Here is a 26,969-nt window from a genome sequence, read left to right as displayed (position 1 = left end):
TTGCTGTGTCTCTGCCGTGCTGTGGGAGAGGAGCTGAGTGGTGGATGGAGGGGGAACGGCCGTGGGGGCTGCCAGGGACCCCCGGTAACGGAGCTGTGTGGCCTCCCCAGGGTCGGACAGGTACCTGGGCTCCCGGGACGCCGCCCGGCTCAGCAGCCGCGACCCCTCGTCCTGGACAGTGGAGGAGGTGATGCAGTTCATCCGCGAGTCAGACCCGCAGCTGGGCCCCCACGCCGACCTCTTCAGAAAACACGTGAGTGCCACTGCTCTGTACAGATGTGGGCGTGGGTGTGTTACACCTGGGAGGGGACAAATCACACAAACAAAATCCAGGAGAGTCAGAACACGGCAGCACTGCACACCAGAGGGAGATTTATTCTTAATAAAAAGATCTTCACAAATCCTGCTCATGCCCTGTCCAGGCTTGGATCCTCATGAGAACCCCTCGGGGGCATCCTGGGTGCATACAGGGGCTCTGCAATGAATCCCAGTGCTGAAAACACAAATTCTGCACCTCCAGGAGTCTGATGCCTGTGGCAAATTTCTCCTGGCAAGAAACACACGTTCCAAGTGGGATTCACAGAGTGCATTGCTGCTCAGCTCCTAAGGCTCTGGTCCTTGTGCACATCTGTAAGTGTAAAACAGCTGCAGACACAGCATGGAGTTTGTACCATTACAGCTGCAAGAGAGGTTTGGCAGCTGCACGTCCTGAGCCCTGCGAGAGCTGTGTTCCCTCTGCCTTAAAAATCCATGTTCTGGTGCTGCTCATGAAGAGCAGTGGGAGCAAACACCCAGAGCTGTGTCTAGCTCTGGGCTGGGCTGACCCAACACTTATTTTTTTAAATTTGTTCTATTTTAGAAACACCAATAATTAAGAAATGTTTGTTTTAATTATGAAAATCCACCAAGGGACGGAAGTGCCCTGGATTGTCAATCCTGAGGAGAACCTTGCTTTTGTCTATGGAAGGGAAAAACAGATCAAACTTGGTACTGGAGATCCCTGGAGATCTCACCAACCTGAAAGCAACTGAGCATTGACATAGGACAGGATTTTCTGTTTTTTGAGGCTGTGACTTTTATTTTTCACTTACAAGCCAATTAACATTTTCTTCATGGAAAACTGTCCAGTGCAAAGCTCTGGACCCAGCCTGTACTGGGTCATGGACAGGAGTGTTGCAAGGGACTGGGTGACTTCCATTGGCAAATGCCAAGTACAAAGCAGTTTTCTGGTTGTTCTAAGCTTCATGATCCATCCCCTCCATGTCTCAGGAGGGACACATCTGGCTCTGCTCTAGAGCATCAGATGTTTTCAAAGCTGCTGTGTTGGAATCAGCCCCAGTGGGGATGAGGAGCTCCACCACTCTCTGCCAGTGGCTGGGACTGTGCTGTGAAGCTCCAGAAACAGAATCACAGAATCATTCAAGTTGGAAAAGCCCTCTGAGGTCATACAGTCCAACATTCCCCCAGCACTGCCAAGACCACCGCTAAACCAATTTCCCAAGTGCCAAACCCATGTGTTTTTTGAACACTTCGGGGATGGTGATTTCAGCCTGTGCCAGTGCCTTACCACCTTTTCAGGGAAGAAATTTGTCCTAATAACCAGTCACAGAGCACAGGCTTTTGGGTTTCAGGATCTGTTCCCTCACCTCCATCTTCAGGTGTGACTTCAGGGCTGTGTCACAGCAGGGCTGTCACCAAGCTCTGCCAGATTCCTCCTACTGGCAATAGCCTGCAGTGAGCGATTGCTCGCTTGCATTGCCACTGCCTCTGTCATCCCCCTGCCACTGAAACCTCCCTTTTCCTTCCTCCCCACCCCCTGCAGGATGTGCTGGCTCTCTGGAAATGCATATTGATCACCCAGCAGAATTCCCATCACTCACATGGGTCTGGGGCTGCAGCAGGGTGGATGTAGGGCTACCTGTGCTGTCCATACTGGGGTGTCCATACTGGGATGTCCCTACTGGGATGTCCATACTGGGGTCTCCATACTGGGATGTCCCTACTGGGGTCTCCATACTGGGATGTCCCTTCTGGGGTGTCCCTACTGGGATGTCCCTACTGGGGTCTCCATACTGGGATGTCCATATACTGGGATGTCCATACTGGGATGACCCTACTGGGGTGTCCATACTGGGATGTCCCTACTGGGGTCTCCATACTGGGGTGTCCATTTTGGGATGTCCATACTGGGGTCTCCATACTGGGATAACTCTACTGGGGTGTCCATACTGGGCTGTCCCTGCTGGGATGCTGCTGGGCAGGGCTCTCACAGCCAGCCCTGCAGTTGCATTTTGGGCCCTGGCTGGGGCAGGGCTGGGGCTGCCAGGTGCCATCACAAGCTCTGTCGTTGGTCCCGGCAGGAGATCGACGGGAAAGCCCTGCTCCTGCTGCGGAGCGACATGATGATGAAATACATGGGGCTGAAGCTGGGGCCAGCCCTGAAGCTCACTTACCACATCGACAAGCTAAAGCAAGGCAAGTTCTGAGAGGACTCCTGGCAGGATGGATCCTGGAAGCTCCGCTCCCGGCCGTCCCCACCCGCGCTCACCTGCCACAGGTTCGCATGCACACACCCCTCCCGCCGCAGACGGACGCTCCCGCCGCCCGGCCGGCCCCGCAGCGCCCACGAGGAGCCCGGCACAGCTGGGCCTTGCACCAGACTCGAGCTGTGGGCCTTGGAAGCGGAGGGTCTCTTCCCTGCTGCCCAGCCAGCACTTCTCCGTGAGCTCCTGCTTCCCTGGGATGGAGCAGCGCTGTTTGCTCAGCTCCTGCCGCTCTCACCAGGAGCCCCTGGGCACTGCGCCTGCCCAGCCTCGAGGGGCTCAGTGTGCCCTCAGCCCTGGCACCCCAGCAAGCTCAGAGCATTGACCACCCAGCCCCATCTTCCACACCAGGGGAGCCCATCCACCCTGCTCTGCCTGTCCCCAGCTCCTGACCCGGCTCCAGCTGGGCACACGGGGCTGGGGGTGGAGGTCTTCATGTTTATTCCAGACTGGGGAGGCCGTGTGGGAACATGGAGCCAGCTGGGAGAGCTGAGGAGCGAGGCTGGGCCTGGCATGCCCCTGGCACAGATGGGCCTGGGCTGGTGTTGGAGGCTGCCTGGATGCTGCAGGACTCGGCTGATCCTTCTCGCCTTTTTTTTTTTTTTAATTCTTTTTTGGATTTTTTTTTTTACTAAGGAGTTGTCTGTTTCAAGCGATGAGATGATTTTTCTACCTGTGTTAAACTCGCAACTCTTGGTGATTTTCAGCCAGAGCTGCTAAAGTTTGTCTTCCCAGGGGCCCTCCCGCTCCTCTAGTTTCGGTCTGTCCCAGCTCAGTGTGTGCAAGAGAGTTTTGGGTCTGGCCAGAGCATCCCAGGGTGGTGACCTGTCCCGGCATCGCTCTTCCTGTGAGGGCTTTGCCCTTCCCGAGGCACCTGTTGGTCTCAGGCAGTTTAATGTATTTATTTTTGATGGCACTTGAGTGGTTCCCATGGTCCCAGAGATGTTTCTGCAGCTGCACGAGGACTGTCGGAGCGGAGCCACCAGCTGTGCCACCGCAGTGTCCCCTGGACAGCAGCTGCCAGCTGGGGGCTGCCTGCAGGGCAGGGGCTGCCCAGACCCCCAGCAGCACCAGCACCAGCCTGGCCTGAGCTGGGACAGGGCTGACAGGACACAGCTGACAGGACAGGGCTGACAGGACACAGCTGACAGGACAGGGCTGACAGGACAGGGCCGATGGGGCCAGCACAAGCTGTCCCCAGTGTGTGCCCACACACACACACACACACACACACACACACACACACACACACACACACACACACACACACACTTCCTCTGCAGTGACCAAAGGGCTGGGACAGAATCTCCACTCCAAGCACTTCCTTCTCCTGTCCTCAGCTCACCCTCTGCATCCAGAGCCGCAGCTCACACCCTCCCCTGCAGCCTCGAGGGCCTGGCCAGCAGCAGGACAGGCCCCTGTGGTGACCAACCCTTCAGGCTCTTGCACTGAGTCAGGTTTACCCCTAAGGGGCAAAGTTGCAAAAAATAAAAAAAAAAACCACCCCAAACCCTAAAGTAATAAAAAGGCAAAATGGCTTTTTGTCCTGTAGCGCTGCCGGCCCGGGGCTAGGGGCTGCTCATGGAGCCCCTCGCTCACAGCACGGCCCGGGGGCCCGCGGCGTGACCCGGCCCCGCTGGGGTCAGCCAGTGCTTTCCTCTGCACTTATTTTACGTTGATTTGTTTATAAATAAAAGGATACCAAGTTCCTCCCTGCTGTTCATGCACTGCCGGCAGCACCGGGCTGAGAGCCGGCCGTGAGGGGAGCACAGGGACGGGCAGTGGGTGCTGCCCTGGCACTGACCCCCCCCGCCTGTCCTTGCTGTGCTGCCTGGTGCTGACAGAAGATTTTGCAATCTTTGTTCCAGTCTGGAGTTTGAGGGGGATGTTGGGGCAAGGGGAAATCCCTGAGCCCATGGCTGGACACCCCTGAGAGCCCTTCCAGAGGCCCTGGCAGCAGTGAGGGAGGTGGGCAAAGAGCCCCTGCAGCCAGACAGGGGTGGGGGCTGAGCCCTGCATCCCTCCCGCTGCTCCCCAGCAGTCCAAGGCCATGGGCACAGACCCACACGAGCTCCCGAGGGCTGCCAGGCAACACGGAGGGGCCAGAGGCTGAGGGGGCCTGGGCAGGCCCCACCTGGGGCTCAGCAGGGCTGTCCCCCATGAGGAGGGTGATGAGAGATGGAGTGAGGGGTGATGGGTCTCCCCCCTTGTGCTCAGAGCCCTGGGTTTGTATCCTGGCTTGAAGTTGAGCACCCCCCTGGGACATCCCGCAGGGGCTGGGGGCAGGAGAAGGCAGGTGAGGGGCACCCAGCCCCAGGAGGGCAGTGAGGTGGGTGCTGGAGTCCTGCCTGGTCGCCAAGGCCCAGCAGCAGGTGAGGGGGCAGCAGCCCCGGGTCTGTCTGTGCAGGCCCAGCTCCGCTGCCCCTGCGCTCACCGAGGACCTCGGGGCTCCTGTGCAGGTGACTCCTCCAGGGGCCACTTGTCACAGCACGGGGACCCCGCCCAGGCTCCTGGGGCTCCACTGTGCCAACAGCCTGCCCTCATAGCCCCATCCCCTCAGGGGCTGCAGCAGTTCTGTGCCCTCGGCCCTGGCAGCACAGCCTGGGGGCAGCTGGGTCCATCCGTGTTTGGGGCTGTGATGGTGCTGCTGGGGTACAGCAGTGTTTGGGTGAGGCCCCACAGCCACACAACTCCCAAACCTCGGTGCCAAGCCCCAGGGATGCCCAATTTGTAAAATTTCACTGCATCTTCTTTAACTGCTCGTTTCTGTTGCTGTCCCAGCTCAGGAGCTGAAGTGCAGCAGCTCAGGGTGGGCACCAAGGCAGAGCTCCCCATCCCCCTGGGGTGCAGTGCCCCAGCCCCAGCGGGCTCAGGGCTGCCCTGGGACCAACAAGGGCAGGGCTTGGACAGTGGGAACAGCCCAGCCCTGCCTAGGCTGAGCACCTGAGGGTGCCGAGTCCTGCTCCTGCCCCAGCTCTGAAACTGGGAGCAGGCAGGGCCCACCAGGAAGCAGGGGCACAGCCCAGCCCCAGTGCCGAGGGGTCCCAGGGGACAGCACTGCCCCCTTCTCAGGGGGAGTGGGGACAGCAAGCACAGGGGGCCCCTGGGTGAGGGTGCTCCCAGGACTTGTCCCAAGGGAGCTGCCAGTGAACCCAGAGCCAGGAATGAGGCTGCTCTGGGGAGAGCAGTGGTGGCAGTGACAGCCCCACATCACTCACAGGGGACACAGCTCTGACCCTGGGCCTGGCCCTGCATGTCCTGCACCGGGCAAGAAACACTCCCAGCTGTGGAGGGGGGTGGGACAAACCCTCCTGGGGCAGCTCAGAGCTATTTTCTGCCCTGCAAGGCTGCAGGCTCAGCACAGGTCCCCCAGGTTTCTCCACCGCTGGAAGCTCCGTAACTGCAGACTTGGGAGCTCCATGTCTAAACCCACTGTGAATACAGCTCAGGTTTTTGCCAGCTTAGAGGGGATTGATTCAAGATTGGGCAGTTTAATGCTTCAGTCCTTTCCTTCCCTCCCTCCGAGTGGGCAGGAACAGAGCAAGCTCAGGGCTCCTTCGTCAGTTTGTTACAAATGAGCATTTAATGACCAAGTCAGTTGCACAGTTTTGGCCAAAACAAACATTTCAGGAGAAAAAAAACCCCACAGTTGTGCTGCAGCTGAGGAAGGATCTCACCCTGCCCCAGGAGCAGCCAGGCCAGGGCAGGACTGGGCAGTAGCAGAGCCCTGCAACTCAGTAATTCCTGCACAACAGCTGGAATTGGCACACGAGGGCTGCTCGAAGCTCTCCGGGCTCACAGCAGCTTTACAGGGAATATTTTAAACTGAGGGCTAAAGCAAGGGGGGCTGGGGAGGAGATCACTGAGGAGGGACAGGACAGGGTTTGGTTTCGTGGCTCAGCCAGGTCTGACCCGTGCAGCTCTCCCAAAACCACGGAGCTGCTGAAGTCTTGAGTGTGCAACATCAGACAACGGAGACACTTTCCTTCCTTCCTTCCTTTCCTCCCAGTCACCAAAGGCCACACAGGGAGCAGCAGGCAGGGAACCAAGGCAGTTCAGCCCCCTCAGCACGGCAGAGCTGGACAGCAACACCCCCCACCCACGGCAGGGAACAGGGCAGGGTGAGCCCCTCCCTCAGAACAGCCCTTGGGAACTGCAGGAGCGCAGGACACGCGACTCCATCGTGGACTGAAAGGCAACACAAGGCTCCGCTTCAAACCCACGGGAAAGCACCAGGAGCTGCTGTGCCCCAGGCCAGGACACAGCTCAAGGCAGCAGTGGAAGTGGTTCAGTGGTTCACTCTGTTCTCACCTCCCCCTTGATGCAAGGGGTCGGAGCTTCCCAGCCCTGGGAGCGGCTCCAGGGGGGGCTCACAGGGAGCCCTGGGGTCAGGGCTGCCCTGGCAGCTTTGCTGGGGTCAGGGCTGCCCTGGCAGCTTTGCTGGGGTCAGGGCTGCCCTGGCAGCTTTGCTGGGGTCAGGGCTGCCCTGGCAGCTTTGCTCTCCTGTCCCCCCAGCCTGATCCCATCACATCCCTGCAGGGCCACGTCAGCCAGAGCTGAGCGTGTTCCAGAGTAACGCTATTCTCCAGGAGGATCTTCCTGGTTACAAATTCATAGTGACAGTGAATGCACCAAGAGCACCAGTGACAAAGGTTTGCAAATGCTACTGAAAAAAAAGTAAAAACAAAGCAAAAATCATCCCCTTCCCCCTTTCCCTGAAAAAAACAAAAAAAAAACCCAAAAAGGTTTCATGAAGCTGCCCAGAGTCCTCTCTGCAGCACAGCCCAGCTCAAACACTAAGCCAGCCCCCAAAATCTTGTGCCATCCATAATTTCATCAGTAAGTAAAGACTGAGGAGGGAGCAGAAAGACTGGAGAAAGCAACTCCACTGTCAGTGTCCAGGGCACCCCGATGCCAAGCACTCCCTGCACTGGGATTTCCCTCAGCACAGCAAATCCCACAGCCCAGTCTGCTTTGACCTCCAGGCTGGTGCAGCTGAAGGAACTGAAGGAAGTCTGCAGGGGCCTCTGTGAACTCTCCTCCACAAAGAACCAAGATCTATATAGAAAATAAAGGAAGGACAGAAGTGCTGAGGAAATAAGGGACAGGATGCCAGAATGAAAATTATCAACCCATAAGTTAGGAAAGCCCAAAGCTGAGGGTGTTGAAGCTACTGCTGTAAGAACACCTGGAAAACCTAATGGAGACTCCTCTGGGCAGCAAGGACACACCTGGAGAGGGAGAGAGAAAAGGAGCAGGAATTACTGAAAGGGCAGAGCCACAGGCTGGAACTGCCCAGCTCTGGAGGCAGAGTCTGACACGTGGGCCCTGGCAGGAGCCCTGTGCCCAGCTCAGGGGTGTCTGTCAGCTTTGCAGGGCTCTGTGGCACCCCCGAGGGCAGTGAACTGCTCCCCTGGGCACAGGCTCCTTCCACACAGCCACGCTCAGAGAGCACAGGGAGCACTGCTCAGCCAGGCCTGCACCCCTGCCCTGCCCGTGGCCAGCACCAAAGCAGCATTTTCATCGTGCTGCAGCCCTAAGGGAGCTGGGCTGAGATAAATCCCAGGGTCACTGCCCCCTCCCCACAGCCTCCTCACGTGGGGACAGCCTCCAAGACATCACACCTGCCACACATGGGATACTGTCAGTGAGACCAAGGTTCAGAGTGTCTTTAGGATTAAAATTTACAGGGAGAATTCTTTAACTTGGTGTTGATCCAGGTGAGGAACAGCCCCAACACCCAGCAATCACATCTGTCCCAGTCGTGGCCCAGGGACAGGGAGCTGTCCTGTCACAGACTGGGGCTGTCCCTGCTTTCCCTCTGCAGGTCACTCTGGCAGGGTCACACAAAGGGAAGGGAAGGGCTGGACCTCTTCAGGCCCTGGCACTCAGCAGTGGAGCCCTGCTGTCACCCCAGAGGTGTGTGCAGATGCTGCTCCACTCCTGCAGAACCCTCACACAAACCAGCCAGAGCAGGGCCAGGTGTCACATCCCTGATCACCTCCTGCACAGAGGGAGAATGCAAATTTAAACTCTGCCTGTTTTGCTGGAGCAGTCTGAGTGGCAGGTTTTAGTGTCTCCTTGCCAGGACTGTGTACACCCAGTTTCCACATCCCTGTAACACCTGCAGCCCTCACAGACTAGAGCTTGAGCCCTAGGTCTGACAGGAACTGCTGTCCCAGGAGATGGACACAATGGATACTTCCAAGATGTTCTTTTACAATGGTGAGGGACTGCAAAACATTGAATTTCCTAAACTCAGGCACCCCTTGGGCAGCTCTGTCCCCATTTATAGGAGTGTGTGCTCCACTGGTGTTTTTATCTCAATCTAACTCCCAATTCCTCTGTGTGTATTTGTGTTTTATTGTGTGTCACTTTGCTAAGGGGACGCTCATCCCCAGCTGCTCCACAGACAGAGGCACCACCCAGCCCTCAGCAGGGCTGGGACACGTGTGTGAGCACCAGCACACCTCAGGGTGTGCCAGCTTTCTACCAAATAACGTGGAAGGCCACAGATGAATGGTTGTGGATGCAAAGACTGGGCAAGAATTTCCTTACAAAAGGAAGAGGCTGAGATCATGAAACATTACCAGGAATCAGTCATGATTTGCTGAAGGGAACTTCAGCTCTGTTATCTCCAGGTCAGGAGAGCTGCTGCCACTCCGGTCACTGTAGGTGTCCCTGCAGGAGTAAAAGATTTGGGGTTAGGGAGCACAAGTGCTTTAAGGACTGATAATTAATTTGGGATTAGTTTGGCTCCTCAAATTCAAAAGTGCAAAAGCAGAGAATGAAAATATCCCTCAACCCTTGGAGGCACTGAAATGAGTCCCTCACACATGAAACTCTTCTAGACCACACCTGACCACTGTGATGTCAACACCAACACAGGAATCCTGAGCACTGCAGCTCAGCCCACAGAGCCAACACCTTCCTTTGGGCATTGCTTTTGCCTGGGTTTGATACAGGCACTGCTGATTCTCCTCTGCATTTGGCCTGGTTTTTGTTTAGTGCCTAACAGCAACCCCTCAATGTTCCCTGTGAGGAGAACAGGTCAGTACCAAATGGTTCTTATTTGTTGCCAATTAACCCAAGTCCCAAGTGCCAAACAGAATTGCAGACACTGGGGAACAGCAGCACCAACTGCACCATTAATCCACCCAAAACATCATTTGCTTTGCAAACTGAGAAAGCTGAAGGCAGCAGAAAAAAATATGAGGCTGCAACCACCAGTGCCTGTTCTTTAAACCAGCAACAGGAACAAGTTTCTTGTGGACCAGCCATAAGGTGGGACTTGTCTGAGGAATGCAGGGAAAAGCCCACGGGGTCTCCAGTCATGGAAAAGAGCAGGCCCAAGCTGAGTTTGCCCAAAGACCTCAACACACCAGACATGAGCTGTCAAAAAAGGAGAGTGCAAAGAAGGGGTGGTGCAATTCCAGGTTATCCCCAGAACTCTGTGCAGGGGGATGCTCTGGGTTACCCTGCAGGAAGCAGCACTGCCCTGAGACAGCTCTGCCTGGGGTCTGTCAAACCCACCTGGGGGAGAGCCTGCAGCCCTTCTGCAGGTAGTGGGTGAGTCTCCCTGCAGATGCCAGGAGGAGCCCGAAGTAGGGGGGTGATGGCTTGATGGGCCTGGAGAGGAACTCAGGGTGATACTGAACACCAACGAAGAAAGGATGCTCTGAGAGGAACAAACAGAACATGTCAAGTCTCCAAGCTTGTGGCTGAGCTGCAGCTGAAATCATGACTATGCTGAAGCCCTGGTGGTGGGGAAGGATTGTTTCCATGACTTCTGTCCATAAATGGATTTTATTTTTACCATCATTTCATGGATGGAATCACTCTGAGACAATCTGAATGGGCCCCACGTGGAAACCTGCTCCATTACCCTCCAAACACTTTCCCTTGTCCATCCCACACCCACAAACCACCTGCTTAAGGACTCACCCTCCAGCTCAACTACTTCCATGCGCTCCCCCTCCTCATCCTGCCCCACAAACTTCAGACCTTGCTCTTCAAAACACTTTTTCAGTTGTGGATTGACCTGGAAAACCAGAAGGAGGACAGGCCATGATCTCTTGTGTCTGGACTACACAGGAAAGCTCAATGCCTACATGAGCATTTTTACCTCAAATCTGTGTCTGTGCCTCTCTTCCAAGAAATCGTGATCTCCATACAGCTTCCCTGCAGCAGAATTAAGATGTTCCTTAGAGCCCTGATCACAGCTTTGAACACATTCATCTGATCACATTCCTTCAGAATCTGGCACTTCTGGAGGGGATCAAAGTCCCTGACCCCCATTCCCCACCAGAACAGCCTGTGAACACCTCGGCCATTCCAGGATGCTTCAACAGCCCCAGGTCTCACTTCCCCATCCCACCACACGTGCAAGCCATCCCCAGGAAACATTTCCAGAAGAGGGAAGAAGGGCCTTACTCATGATTGAATTCTTGGTTTGGAAGAGTGTCCTTCTTTTGCCAAGCCTCATTGTCCCACCCATTTGCCCAGGATTATGTTCTGGCATGTCTATGACCTGTGCAAAGAATTCAGAGGGAGCTGAGATCAGGGAGGAATAACAGTAACAGGCAGACCCTGGCACATTAAAGGAAAAAATCCCACCAATATTAATGCAAAAAACCAAGGAAAGCAGCCCAAGGAGCATTTCTTGACAAGGCAGACCAGCAGAACCAGGTTAGCTGGCTGAGTTGTTCAGTACAGGCTGCACAGCACATATGGGAGGCTTGTGGATAGTCAGGAAACTTTCCCATAGGAAATGAACTCAGAGTTTACCAAAATTGCACACACCAGTACTGTGCTGTTTACTGAACTGCATATTAAACAAACAAATTTATGGAAACCAACCCCCAGATCAGAATTGCTTACTCTTGGATAAATAACATGGTAGGCTGTTTTGGTAACTTCCTCACTCTGAGTAGCATTTTAAATTACAGCAGGAGCCAATCGTTATGGTGAATCCTGAACCAGAAACACAGAGCCTTCCACATATTGTTCCCAGGAATTCAGGTCTGTCTGTGGCTCTCACACAACAGTCTGAGTTGAAAGAAACCTTAAAGCTCATCCAGTGCCACCCCTGCCATGGCAGGGACAGATCCACTGTCCCAGGCTGCTCCAGCCCCAGTGTCCAGCCCGGCCTTGGGCACTGCCAGAGATCCAGGGGCAGCCACAGCTGCTCTGGCAGTCACACCCAGGGATGTGCAGGCAAGTCTAGTAAGGATATCACAAGTAAATCACCATAAACTCACCACTGGATGAGAAGTTTTGGGGTCAAACTCTGTTGAGTTGGCATCTGCAATGCAAGGTTCAGCAATTAAACACCCAGGGGCTCACACACGACCACATCACCTACAGGACCTGCCCCAGGGCAGCTGCTCCTCGTCCTCCTGAGCCCCCCTCAGGCACAGAACAGCCCAGGCAGCAGCAACAGGGCTGCAGCACTGTTGGTTTCAATTCCAAAGGCTGCACTCTTAGGATAACTCACCCTCATTCAGGAAAAACATGTTCAACTGTTGCTCTAGTTTTTCTGAGATTTTTTAAAGCCTTCTACTTGCTTATAAGATGGAGTCAGTTCTTTAGTTACTGTAGAATATTAACGGTCAGTTTGTCACTTTCTCACACTTTGGAACATAAACAACCTTTCTTGTTTTTGTTCACTGTCCTTTGCTTACATATTTCCAGCCTGAAAATAATGTTGGTTGACAGCTGGTCTGGCCAGTGGGGTGAAGGGGTAGTAACCCCAGGAGCCAATCTGCTACCAGACCCACAAAATTATAAAAGGAAAAGAAATAAACAGGCTGGGCCCTTTTTTGGTGGGGAGCAGCTTTTCACTGAAGACCTCTGCCTCCGTGTTGTTGATTTTGCATTCCAGGCAACATTCAACAGCCTCACATACAGAAATGAAGGCTGGCAGGAGCAGAGTGGTGCGAGAAACTCCTTTTTCCCTACCCTCACTACTGCAGAGAATCAAGGGTCAGGCTGAGAACTCCCTTTGGCACTCTCTGATGGGAGTTCTGTTACCAGGGACCTGCTCAACTCGAGCAGTGGGGCTCAGAAGGGAACTCCACCCTCTGAAGGAGCTGCAGCTGCTGCCTGAACTGCTTTTTGTCTTCATTCCCACTGGCTGCAGTGGGAATTCGGAATGCTCAGCACACCTAGGCCACCAAGGTGCTTCATTCAGGAGCTGAACCTCGTGTTAAGCAACAGGAAGCTTCCTGTCATTGTAAGCATGATTTATTCCATTGATTTTTATTTAAACAGGGTAAGGAAATTGCTCCTTTTACTTTGAATTAGCAAAAGAGAGAAGGATTTTTACAGGCCTAGGTAAAAAAATTAAACCTACTTATGAAAAATTTAAAATCACAGGTATCTAAAAAAAATCACAGATATTACTCAAGCAACCCAAGAAATGACCAAAGGCAGGAAGGGTTTTGTGCCATTACCTTGCCAACCAAGGACACTGCGAGCAAACTCCACCACTGCCAGCTGCATTCCCAGACAGACTCCTGTGGGAGGGAAGGCAGGACATGGATCAGGGCAGGACAAGGACCCCTGAGCCCACACTGCAAAGCACACACACCTTCACAGAGCCTCCTGAGTCAGAAGAAAACCTGGATGAGGCAGATCTTTGACTGGGATTGAGGGGTCTGTAGTCCTGGCAAGCTTTCCCATCCCCTCTGCTCACACCCCAGTTCAGTCTCTCACCCACAGACTCCTCACTGAAATGCAGCCACACATTTCTTGGTGCCAAGATCACCACTCTCAGGGTTGCTGTTCCCCAAGGTAATAAGGTTTTTCATCTTTTCTTGCCCAAAAGGTCTCACACTGGAGCCAGAGAAGACAAACTGAGTCTGCCAGTCCGTGTTTCCAGGGTTGTTTATTCTTCATTATCTCAGTTCTGTCCCAGCTCTGCAGGGCGTCCCCAGCAGAGCAGGACACGGGGGGGACTGGGCGGGTCAGAGGGTCCCGGACCCTTTGTACCATTCCCTGACCCAACCACTGTCCACAAGGAACTTTTTATTTATAAAATCTTACCAATACTTACTACCTATGTTCACATGTCATTTCTACTCTAAACCAATCCTTGTGATCCAACTCATAAGAAAATGGGGGAAAAGAACAAGAACAAGGAGGACAGGACCACTCCCCAATTCCTCCATCTTGCCTCTTCAAACCCATATACTAAAAATCCTAAATTCTACATTTACACTCTGTGATTAACTAACAACTACTTATTTTGAATTCTTTTGGCTTTGATTCTTCATACAATGTGGGCATTCACTGCCATGGCAGGGATCAGAGGCAGTGTCCTCCTGGGCTCTGTGTGAGGCTCTGACCCCCTTGTACAGACCCCAAACCCTCCTGCCCGGTCTCCAAACCCTCCAGGGCGGCCAGAGGGATGTCCTGGACTCCAACAACCACAGCCTGATCTGAAACACCCCCAGGCTGCTCTCCCCTCATTACAGACTCTGTCAGCACATCCCAGCCAACTCTGAGCACTTCAGAGCTCACCAGGGCAGAGGCTGCCGCATTCCCAGCTCAGCTGAGCACAGATCACTGCCTTCCTCAGACAGCAAAACTGCTCATCCACACACCAGGAAAACCAGGGGAGCTCCTGCTGCAGACCAGTCAGGCTGTTGTTCTACCTCCTTTCCTTTGCTTTCATTTCTTCTTATGGATGAAACGTGTTTCTCACCTAAGAAGGGTTTTTTCTGTTTTCTTGCCCAGGAAATGGCTTGAATTTTGCCTTCTGTCCCTCGAACACCAAATCCACCAGGAACAAGAACTCCACTGGAGGAAGAAAAGATTCCATTCAGCATGGCTGCCCCAAAACACACACTCCACCTCCCTCCCATAAAATCTTGGGCTTGCAAGAACCTCTCCCCTGAAAAAGGCTCTGAAGTAGCCACGTAGCAAGGCCTGGCTGCACAGTTTCCACATGACTTCACATGAGCTGACACATAAAGCAGAATTTACAGGGAAATATTTTATAAATGCCAATTTTACCTTCCCAAAGAGAGATCCCAAATATTTTGCAGGTTACCACACTGAAATGGTTCATGCTGGGGGACTCCCTGCACCAAACATGTTTGCAAACACATCACCCAGCCGTACCCATGCTGACGAAAGCCTCTGGCCACAGTGTCAGGCTGTCCTAACACCAAACTCTGCAGGAGGTTCTTTCTTCTGATCTCACTCAAATCCTGCCACCCTGAGGGGTAACAGGCCCCCCTTGTTCTTGTTTTTGTGCTAACTCTTGGCACTCCTCTGCATACTAACGCTTTTCCCCCCTCTCACACTTTATTTCTGAAGAATTTGTCACCCCATTTACACCTTCCATTCTCACTCTGGCTTTAACAGCCTTCACCAGTACCTGTCCTTCCTCCTGATTGCCTCTGTTCTCACCTGATCAGGCAGGTGTGCATTCCTCAGCAGCACCATCATTTCCCCCACTGCTGCCTTTCACCACCTCCCTCACTGATTTCCCAATTCTCCATTTGACATCTTATCCTAAACACCCCTGAAAACTGTCTGCAGCAGGCCCTTGATTCCAAAGCTGTCAGCATTCAGTTCATCAAGGAAAAATCTCCAAGGAAAGGGCACAGCAGAACTTACTCAGCACCACAGAGCTTCTGCCACGCCTCGTGGTACCTCACAGGCTCCTCCTGCAGAGTGTCTGGCTCCAGGTCAGCAGAGTCAATGTACTGGGAAGAAATCAAAAAAAAAAATAAAGGATGATGAGATATTGCCATGAGAGTGTATAGGACCTCCTGAATTCTCATTAAATTAAGATAGCATCATTCCTCCTGGACAGCTCTGGGTTGTTTCCTAATGGATACTGAGTTTTTTCTGGGCTGATTTCCCATCTGTTAGCCAACCAAACTACTTTCCTCAGCACCCTGCTTGTGGTGCACAAACAGAACCCGTGATTTCTCTGTCCTCCCCTCTCTGCAGCTCTGCTGTGACTTACACCAAGTCCCCGAGCCTGTAATGTTAAAAGTGAGGTGTTCATGCAGCACAAGGTGGGGACCTGGGGCTCTGCAGACAGAAACCACCACACAGAGGAAAAAAGTTATCCCCTTCTCATCAAATAAACACCTTCAAGAGGCAGTGAAGAAGAAATAGGATATGGTGAAACACAGGCTGCTGTAATTAAAGGGTGTATTGACAATGGAAACAAACCCTGCAATTCTTCCATTTTCTCATCTCCAGTATTCCAGTACCTCTGAACTTCTGGATGTTCTGGCAGGCTGCTAACCCTTTAAAAGAACCATTGTGTCCTTCTTTTTTTGTTTATTGGAAGTTGCAAAACCACCAATCAGTTCTTTTAGTACAGCTACTCAGTTCTACAAGGCTCCCCGAGCTCACTTCACCCCTGAGCCACTCAGACACAGCCGTGCCAGGGAATGCCCACAGATGCAGGAGCAGGGTTTGCACTTTACCAGTCATGTTTTGCTTATTTTCACCTCTGCTGATTTTCGAAGTTGAAAGGAAACCCTGACCTAGATCAATATTGTTAAAAGCACCTGTTATTTCCATCACTCACTGACATCATGAAACTGCTGGACATTTTGAAGTCTATTGAAATGAAAATCAAATTTCTGGCAACAGGTACATATTTCACCTCTTCAGAGCATCCAGCTATGACCAAGACTCCAAAAAGCATCACTGCAGCCAAACCAGCATGAAAACCTTAACAAAGCCTGAGCAGGAGCATCATAAAACCTGAGTGCCACAAGGTAAACAGCAACAACCCCTAAAAATAATCACTTGCAACGAGTGTCAGAGAAAATAAAGCAGAGAGTTCCCTCCTCCCCTCCCTCTGCCACTGTCACAGCTCAGCACACAACGCTGAGCACTGAGGAGTTTCCAGACACTTTGTACAGCTCACAGGAGGAGAGGCTGGTTTGCTCTGCAGCTGCTTTAGGTCTGTAACAGCTGTTTTAATGCTGTTATCATCCAAACAGCTGGTTTGATGCAAGCACAATTTGGATGTTCACTGGCTGAATCACTTCTCCCTTTCTGTCTGCAGGTTTGTAAAAATCTGAATTAGGATGGGCAGCAGTGCAGGTGGAAGTAGGATGGGAGGAGTTTTTTTCCCCACACACACAGAGCCATCCCTACCTTAATGTCCAGTTTGTGGTTGATGGCCAGGGCAGAGTGCTCCAGGGCTTTGATGACAGATGCATAGGAGTCAGAAAACTTGGTGTATTTGCCCACCAGTGCAATGGAGCATGTCTCAAGCAGACGGTCGTACCTACAGGACACACAGGTTATTCCAGCAGGAACAGGAGAGGGATCACTTCCATTCTGTTCAGCTTTTCAAGGAACAAACTTGTGTGCTCTCCTGTCTGTCCAACAGAGCTGGCTTCTTTGGAAGAGTGACCTTTTAGAATAATTATGATTTAGCAACATCAAAGCGAGATCAAAACCAAAACAATGGCTGAGGGCAACAGCTGCAGAAAGCCACACAGAAATGAACCCATCTCCCCTGATGATGAAAAGAAATTCTGAGCAGATCCAAACTGCCTTTTCAGGAAGCTGTAGCACATTCAAGGGCTGCAGTGAACTCCTAGGAGAGGATCAAAGCACAGCTTGGCATATGTTTGTACTGCACAGCATCTTCCCACGCTGCTGATGAATTCACAGCAGCAGCTACAGGCACAGAAAGCATTTCTGGAGTCCTGAGGCTGCCCTGCCCACACTTCCAGTCCCCAGCACCTGGCAGCATGGCATTCACACAGCATTCCTGGCTACAGCCAAGCTTGTTTAGGGTTTCTCTCAGAATTGCTAAATACCTTCAGCCCAGCTGCTGACCAAGGGCTTTCCCCATCAGAAGGAAATGTTATTGACAGGGCTGGCTTATGTCAGACACAGAAATACAGGAAAGCATCTAGATCATGAAAATTAATTTCTTATAGAAGCAAATATATTTAAGGCTTCAGTTGACATTCAGGCCCTTTCTGAAAAGATTCTGTTCACTATTTCCCCATGAACATTGAGTCTATTCCTCACGAGAAAAACCCCAGTCTCCAAGGAGTCTCAGAAGAGGTATCAAACACTTGTCTCACTTGCCTGAAAGCGCACTCAAAAATATTCTTTACTGACACTCCTGACATCTCCGTACAGCTACAAAAGGATTTCAACACTTTGTAATGTTACTGGGAGGTTTTTTTACAAAAAAAGGGAGGGCAGAGCTGTCCAGCTTTTAATTACTTCAAGCTGGGTTTGACTCAGACAGGACACTTCCAACACAAGATAAGGATCTCACTAAGTTTATCTCTCAGGATTTTATAGAAAAAGGCTGAGGGAATTGGGGTGGTTCAGCCTCAAGAAGAAAAAAGCTCCAGGGAAACTTTATGGCAACCTTCCAGTAAGAGGATTTCTGAGAAACATGGGGACAGACTTTTTAGTAGGGTCTGTTGTGCCAGGACAAGATGGTCTTAATCTGAAAGAGGGGAAATTTAGGCTAGATATAAAGATGAAATTCTGTACAAAGAGAATGGTGGGGCATTGGCACAGGTTGTCTACAGCAGCTCTGGATTCCCCACCTTGGAAACATTCAAAGTTTGGATGGGGCAATGAGCAAAAGGAAAAAAAAAAAAAACAATGTAAGCCTGTAAGAACACCTGAGGAACAGGAAATAACACTCATCTCACATGAGCAACCAGCAAGAACAGAAACCAACCCTGCAGTGTGCCCAGCTCACCTGTCTGCCATCTCCTTCCACTTCATGAGCATCCTCCTGGGCTGCCTCTCGATGGGAAGGTCCAGCCTGTGCCTGAAGTAGTCCACAACTCCCTGCTCCTCCAAGAGCAGAGGAACCCGGTAGATGGAGGAGACATCATGAACACAAATGACCTGTTCACAAAATAAAGGTGTCATTAAAACACGGGCACCCACTGCCATACACTCCTTTTTACTCAGATATTCAGAGTGTTCCTGTCTTTAACCCTATGACCACCGAAACTTCCAACAACGTGCTGAATAATAAATCAGTAGTTTAATACTGGTTTCCTAATGCTTGACAAAGCCACTCCTCAGCACTTCCAAGGCATCACTGCTCCTTGGGAAGGGCTATGGCACAGTAACCCAGCAGAGCCAGCAGCCCAGCACTGTGAGCAGCACACAGCAAAGCTCACAGGACACTCCAGGGAGACTCCTGTGATACAGAACCCCCAGTGAAGCTACAGCCAAACTGCCACAGGCACAGCTGCCCCCTTCCCACCACTGTCCCTCCCAACCAGGGCTGCCAGGCTGGTTAAAACCCAAGGAAATAAATCTGTGACCCCAATCCAGCAACACACTTTACAGGGCGCCCCTCATCAAATCAAGGATTACACAATTATCAGCAGAGAATTCTTAGTTCAGTGAGGGAAATCCACATTAACAGTTCTAGTTCACTGAAACGGGAAAAGATGGCTCAGGACAACTGTCACCTGTCCATTAATAATGAACCTGTACTTTAAGGATCCAAAATACACTGGCAAAACATTTTTAAATCCTCATTTCTACTGACTCAAATGAAAGCAGAGTTCAGCATTGCACCAGTCAAACCTCCTTGGCTGCACACTTTCCTCTTTTACCCTCAGTGCTCTTTACTTCTCAATCCAAGTGCAACAGCAGTCAGAGCAGCAACTACTTGGAACTGCACTAAACTGCCTGGAAATTCAAAATAATTCAACTTATTTTGAAATTTTGGCAAACAGGAGGTAGATATTTTACTGATGACACATCAACATTATTGCCATTATTGCATATAAGCACAGCAGTGCAGTGCTTGAAATTGCAGGACTCAAGTTGGGTCTTGCTGTAGAGCAGATGAATAAAAATTACTTGGCAGAACATGGGATTGTGAAGTTATACTCAGTCTTTCACAAAAAGACAACATTTTGATGCTCCAGCTGGATTGGGAAGTGCTAATACTCAGCCTACATACTTTTGACTATTTTCCAAGCACCTTAGAATGTGCTACAAGTCTCAGAATAGAAAGAATTGTGCAAACATGGAATTTGTGCATATCACAACCTTGAAGTGAAGCAATGCTTCTCCCAAACACCATTTCAATCTCTGTGAAATTTCTCCTCAAGAATTCTCGGGCAGAAGAATAATATTGTGAAAAGAGCAGTGTATGAAGTACAGTCATATATAATTTAAAACTATTTTTGGGCAATCCTTTCACCTCTAAATACTGGAAAATCTCATTGTTTTATGTCCACAGAAGGAATGTGGAAGTATAATTAAGGTCAAAACAGTGATTCAGAAATCACCCTGGATTCCATAGAATTCTCTAACATTACACCTATCACCTTAAAAGAAAACCTGGGTGCTGGCACAAAAATAATTGGTTTAGCAACAGGTCCACGTGTCAAGAAGGGAGGTGAGACAAAGCAGCAAATAAATTATGCAGCTACCAAAACACAGAGCTAGAACTGCTGCACTCAGACAAAACTCCCCTCAGCATCTGACAAACAGCTCCAGTATTTACTGCAGGGAAGCACAGACAGCAATCCTCACCTGTTCTGGTTCAACATGACAGAACATGGAAATCTTCTCTTTTACTGAGGTATCCAGTGGAGTGGAGCACCTGCAAACAATCTAACAGAGCAGCACCATCAGGGCTGTGAGGCAAAACAGGAACACTCAGGCATTCATAAAACAAACCTCTAAAAAGAGCTGTCTTTGTGCAGTCTCTGTGATTTGAGGAAAAAAAACCCCACAACTCCGTTTCTTTTCCTTATTTATCACCACTACACAAAAGCTCTCAACTTAAGCATGACTTAGACAGGGCTGCTGTTGCAGCATGCCAGATTTTCCCAATCAAATCAACACAAACCTTACCAGATCTGGTGAGAGCCCCAGCCCTCGGAGCTCACGGACGCTGTTCTGGGTGGGTTTGGTCTTCTGCTCCCCTGTGGAGCTTGGCTGGTCAGAGAAGAGCAGTTGGAGTGTCAGATTGTGATAAGCAGCAATGATTCTGCAGGTTAATCAGGACTCTCAGCCACCTCGTAAAATCTTTGACTCAGTTCTTGGACGATTCACATGAAACTCATATAGTCTATTTTAATCCCCTGACTGAAAGCAACAGCAAATTCCAAGCTGCTCATTGGAGTGTAGGAAGGAGGGACAGAGAGCCTAAGGTTTATCCACTGCTCCCTCCAAATACCTAATGTTTTGTATTTCTAATTTTTTTCTGTAAATCATCTCGCCTGGACAGAAGGGGAAAAAGGGAGAGGAGAACAAAGATTGATCTGCACTCCATAATTATCAATTTGCTCTGTCAAACCCAGTTCAGTCTGGCACAAGGAATGCCCATGCTACATTTCTGCAACTCCCAAGCCTTTATTACACATTTACACCCTTTGAAAATTTCCTGTAAGATTTTTTAAATACGTAAGAATATAATCTCCGCATTTCTGCCTGCAGTTTATATATATATACACAGAAATACAAAAGTAACAGCACTCGGAGATACAGCATTTCAGAAACAACTGTTTAGGAAATTTTGGACTGGTGAAGCCTCTGACCACCTGCATCCTTACCTGGGGAACCAGACTGACATGGATGTTACAGAAATTCTCTCTTTTGGCTTTGAACTGGAACTGGCGGAAGGCCTCGATGAACGGCATGCTCTCGATGTCACCCACGGTGCCCCCGAGCTGGAACACACAGACAGTGGGGACTGAACCTGCTGCCAAAACAGCACCAAGGTGTACACTAAAGACATGAAAATACACACAGCACACACAAACACCTCCCCAGCACATCCCTAAAGGGGCATTGTTGGAGTCTAGAACATCCCTCTGGCCACCCTGGAGGGTTTGGAGACTGGACCGAGGGGTCTGGGATCTGTACAAGGGGGTCAGCCAGCCTCACACAGAGCCCGGGAGGGCACTGCCTCTGATCCCTGCCATGGCAGTGAATGCCCACAGTGTATGAAGAATCACAAGCTGAGAAAATTCAAAATAAGTAGTATTTAGTTTATCATAGAATGTAAATGTAGAATCTAGGATTCTCAGTATTTGAGGTTGAAGAGGCAAGATGGAGGAATTGGGGAGTGGCCCCTGTGCTCCTTGTTCTTGCTCTCGTCCTCCATTTTCTGCTGAGTTGGAGCTCAAGGATTGGTTTAGAGTAGAAATGACATGTTAACATAGGTAGTGAGTATTGGTAAGATTTTGTAAATGAAAAGTTCATTGTGGATGGTGGTTGGATCAGGGAAATGGTACAAAGGGTCTGGGACCCTCTGACCCGCCCAGTCCCCCCCGTGTCCTGCTCTGCTGGGGACGCCCTGCAGAGCTGAGACAGAACTGAGATAAGGTACCCTGCCAGGGGAGGCCTGGCAGAGCTGAGAAAGAACTGAGAGATAATGAAGAATAAACAACCTTGGAAACATGGACTGGCAGACTCAGCTTGTCGTCTCTACCTTCGGTGTGAAACACTTAAGGCAAAGAGAAGACGGAAAACCTCATTACCTCTGGAAACAGCAACCCCGAGGAGAATCTCAGGGAAAAGCAACCCTGAGAGGGCATCACCACCAACACAGCTTCCTCTGGAGGGGCAGCTCTGACCTCTGCTGTGACCAGGGGCAGCACCCAGGGCATGGCTGGAGCCGTGCCAGGGCAGGCTCAGGCTGCAGAGCAGGGAAAGGTTCTTCCCCCAGAGGTGCTGGCACTGCCCAGGCTCCCCAGGGAATGGGCACGGCCCCGAGGCTGCCACAGCTCCAGGAGCCTTTGGACAGCGCTGCAAGGATGCTCAGGGTGGGTTTCTGGGCAGGGCCTGGGGTTGGACTCAATGATCCTTGTGGTTTCTTTCAGTTCAGGATATTCTGTGATTCTATTCCACTCAAAGCACCAGGATTTACCAGCTGTATGGCACTACTTTCACAGCCTGCAATCTATTCCAGGTACCATTCTACCTTCATAATTTTCCCACATATTAAAAAGCCACAAGAAAATCAGCTTCCTCTATGGGCAGCACCTCTCCAGAGGCATCAGCCTGACCTCTATTTTTTCTTCAGAGGAAAGACTTAGATGTGAAAATTATGACTTATGAACATTAGGTGGCACTGAGAAGCAAAATTTTTGTTAAGTTTTAGGAACTACATAGAGTGGACACACGCAGGAACAGATACAAGACCACACCTGAAGCCTTCCAGGCCCTGTCAGACAGCACCTCCCTGGTCCTTCAGACCTGGGCTTGTGACCCTGGCACAGAAATTGGCACCCGTGCTGCAGGCAGAGTCCAAGTCACCATGACCTGGGCTCTGTGACAAGCTCCCTCTCCTGCCTTAGCATACCCCAGCAGCCAGCTCAGCAGTGCCAGAGCCTTGGCCCTGCTCCCTCTGCTTCTGGCAGCAGAATGTTCCATAAACACACTGAAAACTGCCACCACCAACTCGTGCCATCCCCTGTGGCGTGTCTGTGCTGGAACTGGTCACTCTGAGGAGGAAGGACACCAGTCTCCAGAGGAGGATTTACCTCCCCTCCACCAAGGAAGAAGAGGGCACAGCACAATTAACTCAGATGGGCATATTAAGTTACAAGAGCTAAAAAATTCATTCTGTAGGTTAATTCATAGAATATCCTGAGCTGGAAGGGATCCACTGAGTGCAGCCCCAGGCTCTGCACAGACACTCCAACAATCCCACCCTGGGCATCCCTGGCAGCCTCAGGGCCGTGCCCATTCCCTGGGGAGCCTGGGCAGTGCCAGCACCCTCTGCAGGAAGAGCCTTTCCCTGATCTCCAGCCTAAATCTCCCCCTGACACAGCTCCAGCCGTGCCCTGGGGTCCTGTGGGGCTGCCTCTCATGAGGCAGCTGCAGGCTGCAATTCAGATTAGAGTAAGTGAAATCAAAAAGAGGAATTTTAACCCATTCAGTAACAATGAAAGTTGAACATTTCTGTAAAGAAGTATGCAAAATATGCACACAGATCAGTTTACTGCATACAAGAAACAAAACTACCTACTTTTTTTAAAAGTTACAAACCTCAATCACACAAACTTGGGGTTCAATGCCATCTTCATCCACAGGAATCCGTGCCTGCCTCATTACCCATTCCTGTATGGCATCTGTGATGTGGGGAACAACTGGAAAAGAAACCCAGGCAAGGGTTAAAGTCCCCCAAACAGGTTTCTCCCTCTTAACTCATTACAGAGCAAATTACTGACAATCACTAGCCAGTGCTTCCCACAGGGCTTGAACAGGAATTTGTGTCTTTACAGAGCTATGCATTTTTGAAGTGATTATTCTTGGCTGTGATTTTCAAGTGCCTTGGCAGGAAATGGAACCCTGCCTTAATTTAAACACACGTAAGCAACATTTCCTTTAAGCTGAAAGATTCAAGCACAAACTGGTCTTTGCTCTAAGCAGAGAAAGTTACTCTGTTTTTAACTGTCTATAAAAGTCCTAATGTCAACCAGCTGTGGAGAGTGGTTAAAAAGGGAAGGGACTGATCTGATACTCACAAATCCTTTGGGTTTTGTAATGACATGAATTAACAAAAGCATTAACCATTTGAAACAGCTAACAAACAACCCCCAAGTGTATTGGTCTGAAGTCTGTTCACATTTATCACTGGGTACACCAGACAGCTGGAACCAAGTCCAGCACAGTCCAAACACAAGCAGGATGCTGCAGAGCCTCGAGTGAAGATGAAAGGCAAAAGCATCCAGCCAGGACTGAAATACAGAACACATTTCTAAGCACCAGGAAAGAAGTTTTGCATCACCTTGGACCGTTTTGCCAAGATAATCTCCCTTCCTCTCCTTGTTAATGACATACTGGTAGATCTTCCCCGTGGTCAGGTTGTTGTCTTTGGTGAGTCGGATGTCGAGGAAGCGCTCGTAGTTCCCGAGGTCCAGGTCCACCTCCCCTCCATCATCCAGCACAAACACCTCCCCTGCACGCACAGAAACAGGCACAAGTGCACATGGCAGACACGTGGAAGAATTCAGTGTAAGAAAACTCCTTCCCCGATTGCCACAGCAAGTTTAGGAGTGCCGAACAGAACTCCAAGCCTTCTCTAACCGAGAGAGGCAGCGCTCAGGGGACTGAACCCCTTCAGGCAGCAGCACATCTGTGCTGTGTGCTCGGGACACAGCAACCCCGGCAGGCAGCCCGCAGCGCCGGCAGGCTCAGCCTGCAGCAGGACCAGGCACAAAGGCTCGTAGGAGGAGATCATTCACGGGAAGCCACGCCAGCCCCGGGGCCACCCCGCAGGACACCGAGCACCGAGCGGGGCACTCACCGTGCTCGTACGGGGAGAAGGTGCCGGCGTCGATGTTGATGTAGGGGTCGATCTTAATGGAGGTGACATGCAGCCCGCAGGACTTGAGGATGGTGCCGATGCTGCTGGCGATGATCCCCTTGCCGATGCCAGAGATGACCCCGCCCGTGACCAGGATGTACTTCATCTGCCCCGCGCCTGCACAGGGCAGACACCGGCACCGCCTCAGCGCGGGCTCCGCGAGGGGGACGCGTCCCGGGCGCTGACATTCCTGACAGCGACCCCCGGCGCGTTCCCCGCCTGTCGCTGAGGGCCGGCGCCCTGCCCGCCCCTCCCGCCACAAATTCCCGCCACCGCCGCGCGGAACCTCCGGCGCGCGCCGCCCGTGTGGCCCCCGCCAGGCCCACGGGGTCCGCGTGCTCCCGCTCCGCCGCCCGCCGGGCGCCCCCCCCGGCGCTGCCCGGATGGTCCCGCCCGCCGCTCTCACCTGGGGCCGCCGGGCGCGCGGACAGCGCGCGCGGGGGGAGAACGGGCGGGAGGTGCGGAGCGCGCGCGGCGCCGCTCCCGGCCGGCTCGGCTGGGAACCGCATGAGGCCCAGCGCCGCCTCTGCGCCTGCGCGGGCCGGGCCGGGGGCGGGCCGAGAGCCTGAGGGCGGGGGCGTGGCCGGAGCCGGGCTGGCCCCGCCCTCTGCCCCGCCCCGGCCCCCTCAGTGCCTCACGGAGAGCGGGAGCGAATGGGCTGGGTTGAAAAAGGCTTTGAAGATCATCCAGTCCAACCCATGACCTAACACCTCCTCATCCACACGTACCACATCCACACCTCCTTTGAACACTTCCAGGGATGGCGGTTCCACCACTGCCCTGAGCAGTCTAGGCCAGGACAATCTTTCAGTGAAGAAATTTCCCAAAATCCAACCTGAGCCTCCCCTGGCCCAGCCTGAGGCCGTTCCCTCTCCTCCTGTCCCTGTTCCCTGGGAGCAGAACCCGAACCCCCCGGCTGTCCCCTCCTGTCAGGAGCTGTGCAGAGCCACAAGGTCCCCCCTGAGCCTCCTTTTCTCCAGGCTGAGCCCCTTCCCAGCTCCCTCAGCTGCGCCTGAGGTGGATTCTGTCACTGCTGTTCTCCATTTCCGCTGTCTGTGTGTCCTGTCAGCACATATCCCCACGGTCCCCTGGGTGCTGATAGTTCTGTGGGCAGACAGATCTCTGCCTCCCCGTGGGCTGGGGCTGTCCCCTCATTGCTGGCACATGGTGACCCTGCACAGGACTGCACAGGAGTGCGGTGCCTGCTGCCCTCTTGGCATCTTGCATCTCCTTTCAGAATTATCTGCCCATGCTGACTTGTTCCTCCACGAAGGACTCTTCTTGTTTTCTGCTGTCCTACAGGTAGCTCCTAAGTCGGAAGAAAACCCCATTTGCAGCACCTTTTCTGCAGAACGGTGGCGATGGGTCTGGTGGCAGTGAGATGGGTGACAGCAGGCACGGGCTGTGTGTGTGCTGTCACTGTCCCTGCCTGGTGGCACATCCCGATGGGGCACAGGGAGGCTGAGCTCTCCCAGGACCGTGCTTGCACATCCCAGCTTTTCCCATTTCATCAGTGGGGCACAAGACACGTGTCTTGTAGCTGAAGGGAAGCCCGTTCTTGTGGAGATGTGTGTAACCTCGATGTGAGCATTAACTTCATGACACACAAATCCTTTTCTCAGTGCCTCATTAAAGGCCTCAGGGGTTGGACATCCCGTGGTGCTCAGGAGAGAAGTGCACTCAGTGGGAGCTATTGTGAACATTAAATGGTGTGGAATAACAGTGACCCAGAAAAGTCAGATCACAAATATCTCAAGTTATGCAAAATTACATCAGCTTTTTGCAGAAGTGGGTGAAGGTGTGTGTGTGTTTCACCCTTAATTTTGCCCTCAGTGAGTTTTGCCCTCACAGTGCCTTGTTCTCAGCTCTCAGTGAAATACAGACTGAATATTTTCCTTTCAGAAATGTGAAATGAGATGAAATGGATCTGCTCTGTTTATTTAACAGGATTTGATTCACAACAAAACAAATTAACTGGAAAACATTGCTGGGAGGACTGACATAGCTCTGGGGAATGTTAATGTGTTACTGGGATTATGCAAGGAATGAATAGACTGGAATCCTCAAACACTCACTCAAACTTCCTTGTAGTTTAGGGGAACTATTTG

At 51.8% G+C, this 26,969-nt stretch overlaps 2 protein-coding genes across 7 annotated transcripts in view; one reads left to right on the top strand and one right to left on the bottom strand.

Moving 5' to 3' along the window:
* Positions 1–4,255, top strand: part of SCMH1 (Scm polycomb group protein homolog 1) — a 62,785-nt gene extending 58,530 nt beyond the window's left edge. For 5 of the 6 annotated variants that reach the window (XM_063419059.1, XM_063419057.1, XM_063419058.1 and 2 more), the window contains 2 exons: positions 111–253; positions 2,361–2,620. In XM_063419059.1, coding sequence (XP_063275129.1) covers positions 111–253; positions 2,361–2,486 — 269 coding nt within the window. In that variant the 3' untranslated portion in view covers positions 2,487–2,620. Of the gene's footprint in view, positions 1–110; positions 254–2,360 lie in introns of all 6 variants that reach the window. The other variant, XM_063419055.1, reaches the window with a different exon arrangement.
* A 1,848-nt stretch (positions 4,256–6,103) lies between these two features.
* On the bottom strand, positions 6,104–25,392 carry CTPS1 (CTP synthase 1). Its single transcript, XM_063419060.1, has 19 exons — positions 25,268–25,392; positions 24,802–24,978; positions 24,283–24,453; positions 23,541–23,641; positions 21,098–21,214; positions 20,397–20,480; positions 20,073–20,153; positions 18,265–18,416; positions 16,680–16,812; positions 15,171–15,259; positions 14,251–14,345; positions 12,998–13,060; positions 11,804–11,847; positions 10,977–11,073; positions 10,669–10,724; positions 10,488–10,584; positions 10,077–10,221; positions 9,134–9,224; positions 6,104–7,774 (listed from the first exon to the last, which is right to left on the bottom strand). Exons 1-18 carry the CDS (start codon positions 25,368–25,370, stop codon positions 9,140–9,142), a joined length of 1,890 nt encoding a protein of 629 aa, XP_063275130.1. The 5' UTR covers positions 25,371–25,392; the 3' UTR covers positions 6,104–7,774; positions 9,134–9,139.
* Positions 25,393–26,969: the final 1,577 nt, after the last annotated feature.

The sequence above is a fragment of the Prinia subflava genome, chromosome 24, assembly GCF_021018805.1.
Source record: "Prinia subflava isolate CZ2003 ecotype Zambia chromosome 24, Cam_Psub_1.2, whole genome shotgun sequence".
In the NCBI taxonomy this organism is placed as follows: domain Eukaryota; kingdom Metazoa; phylum Chordata; class Aves; order Passeriformes; family Cisticolidae; genus Prinia; species Prinia subflava.
Note: the sequence above shows the minus strand (reverse complement) of the source record. Positions and strands in the feature narration are given on the sequence as shown.

Coding starts and splice junctions, on each gene's coding strand:
- CTPS1 (XM_063419060.1), bottom strand. CDS start 25,370: ATGCGGTTCCCAGCCGAGCCGGCCGGGAGCGGCGCCGCGCGCGCTCCG. Junction 11,074..11,803: donor CCAAAACTTCTCATCCAGTG/GTGAGTTTATGG, acceptor TTCTTTGCACAG/GTCATAGACATGCCAGAACA. Junction 10,725..10,976: donor AACCAAGAATTCAATCATGA/GTAAGGCCCTTC, acceptor ATTCTGCTGCAG/GGAAGCTGTATGGAGATCAC.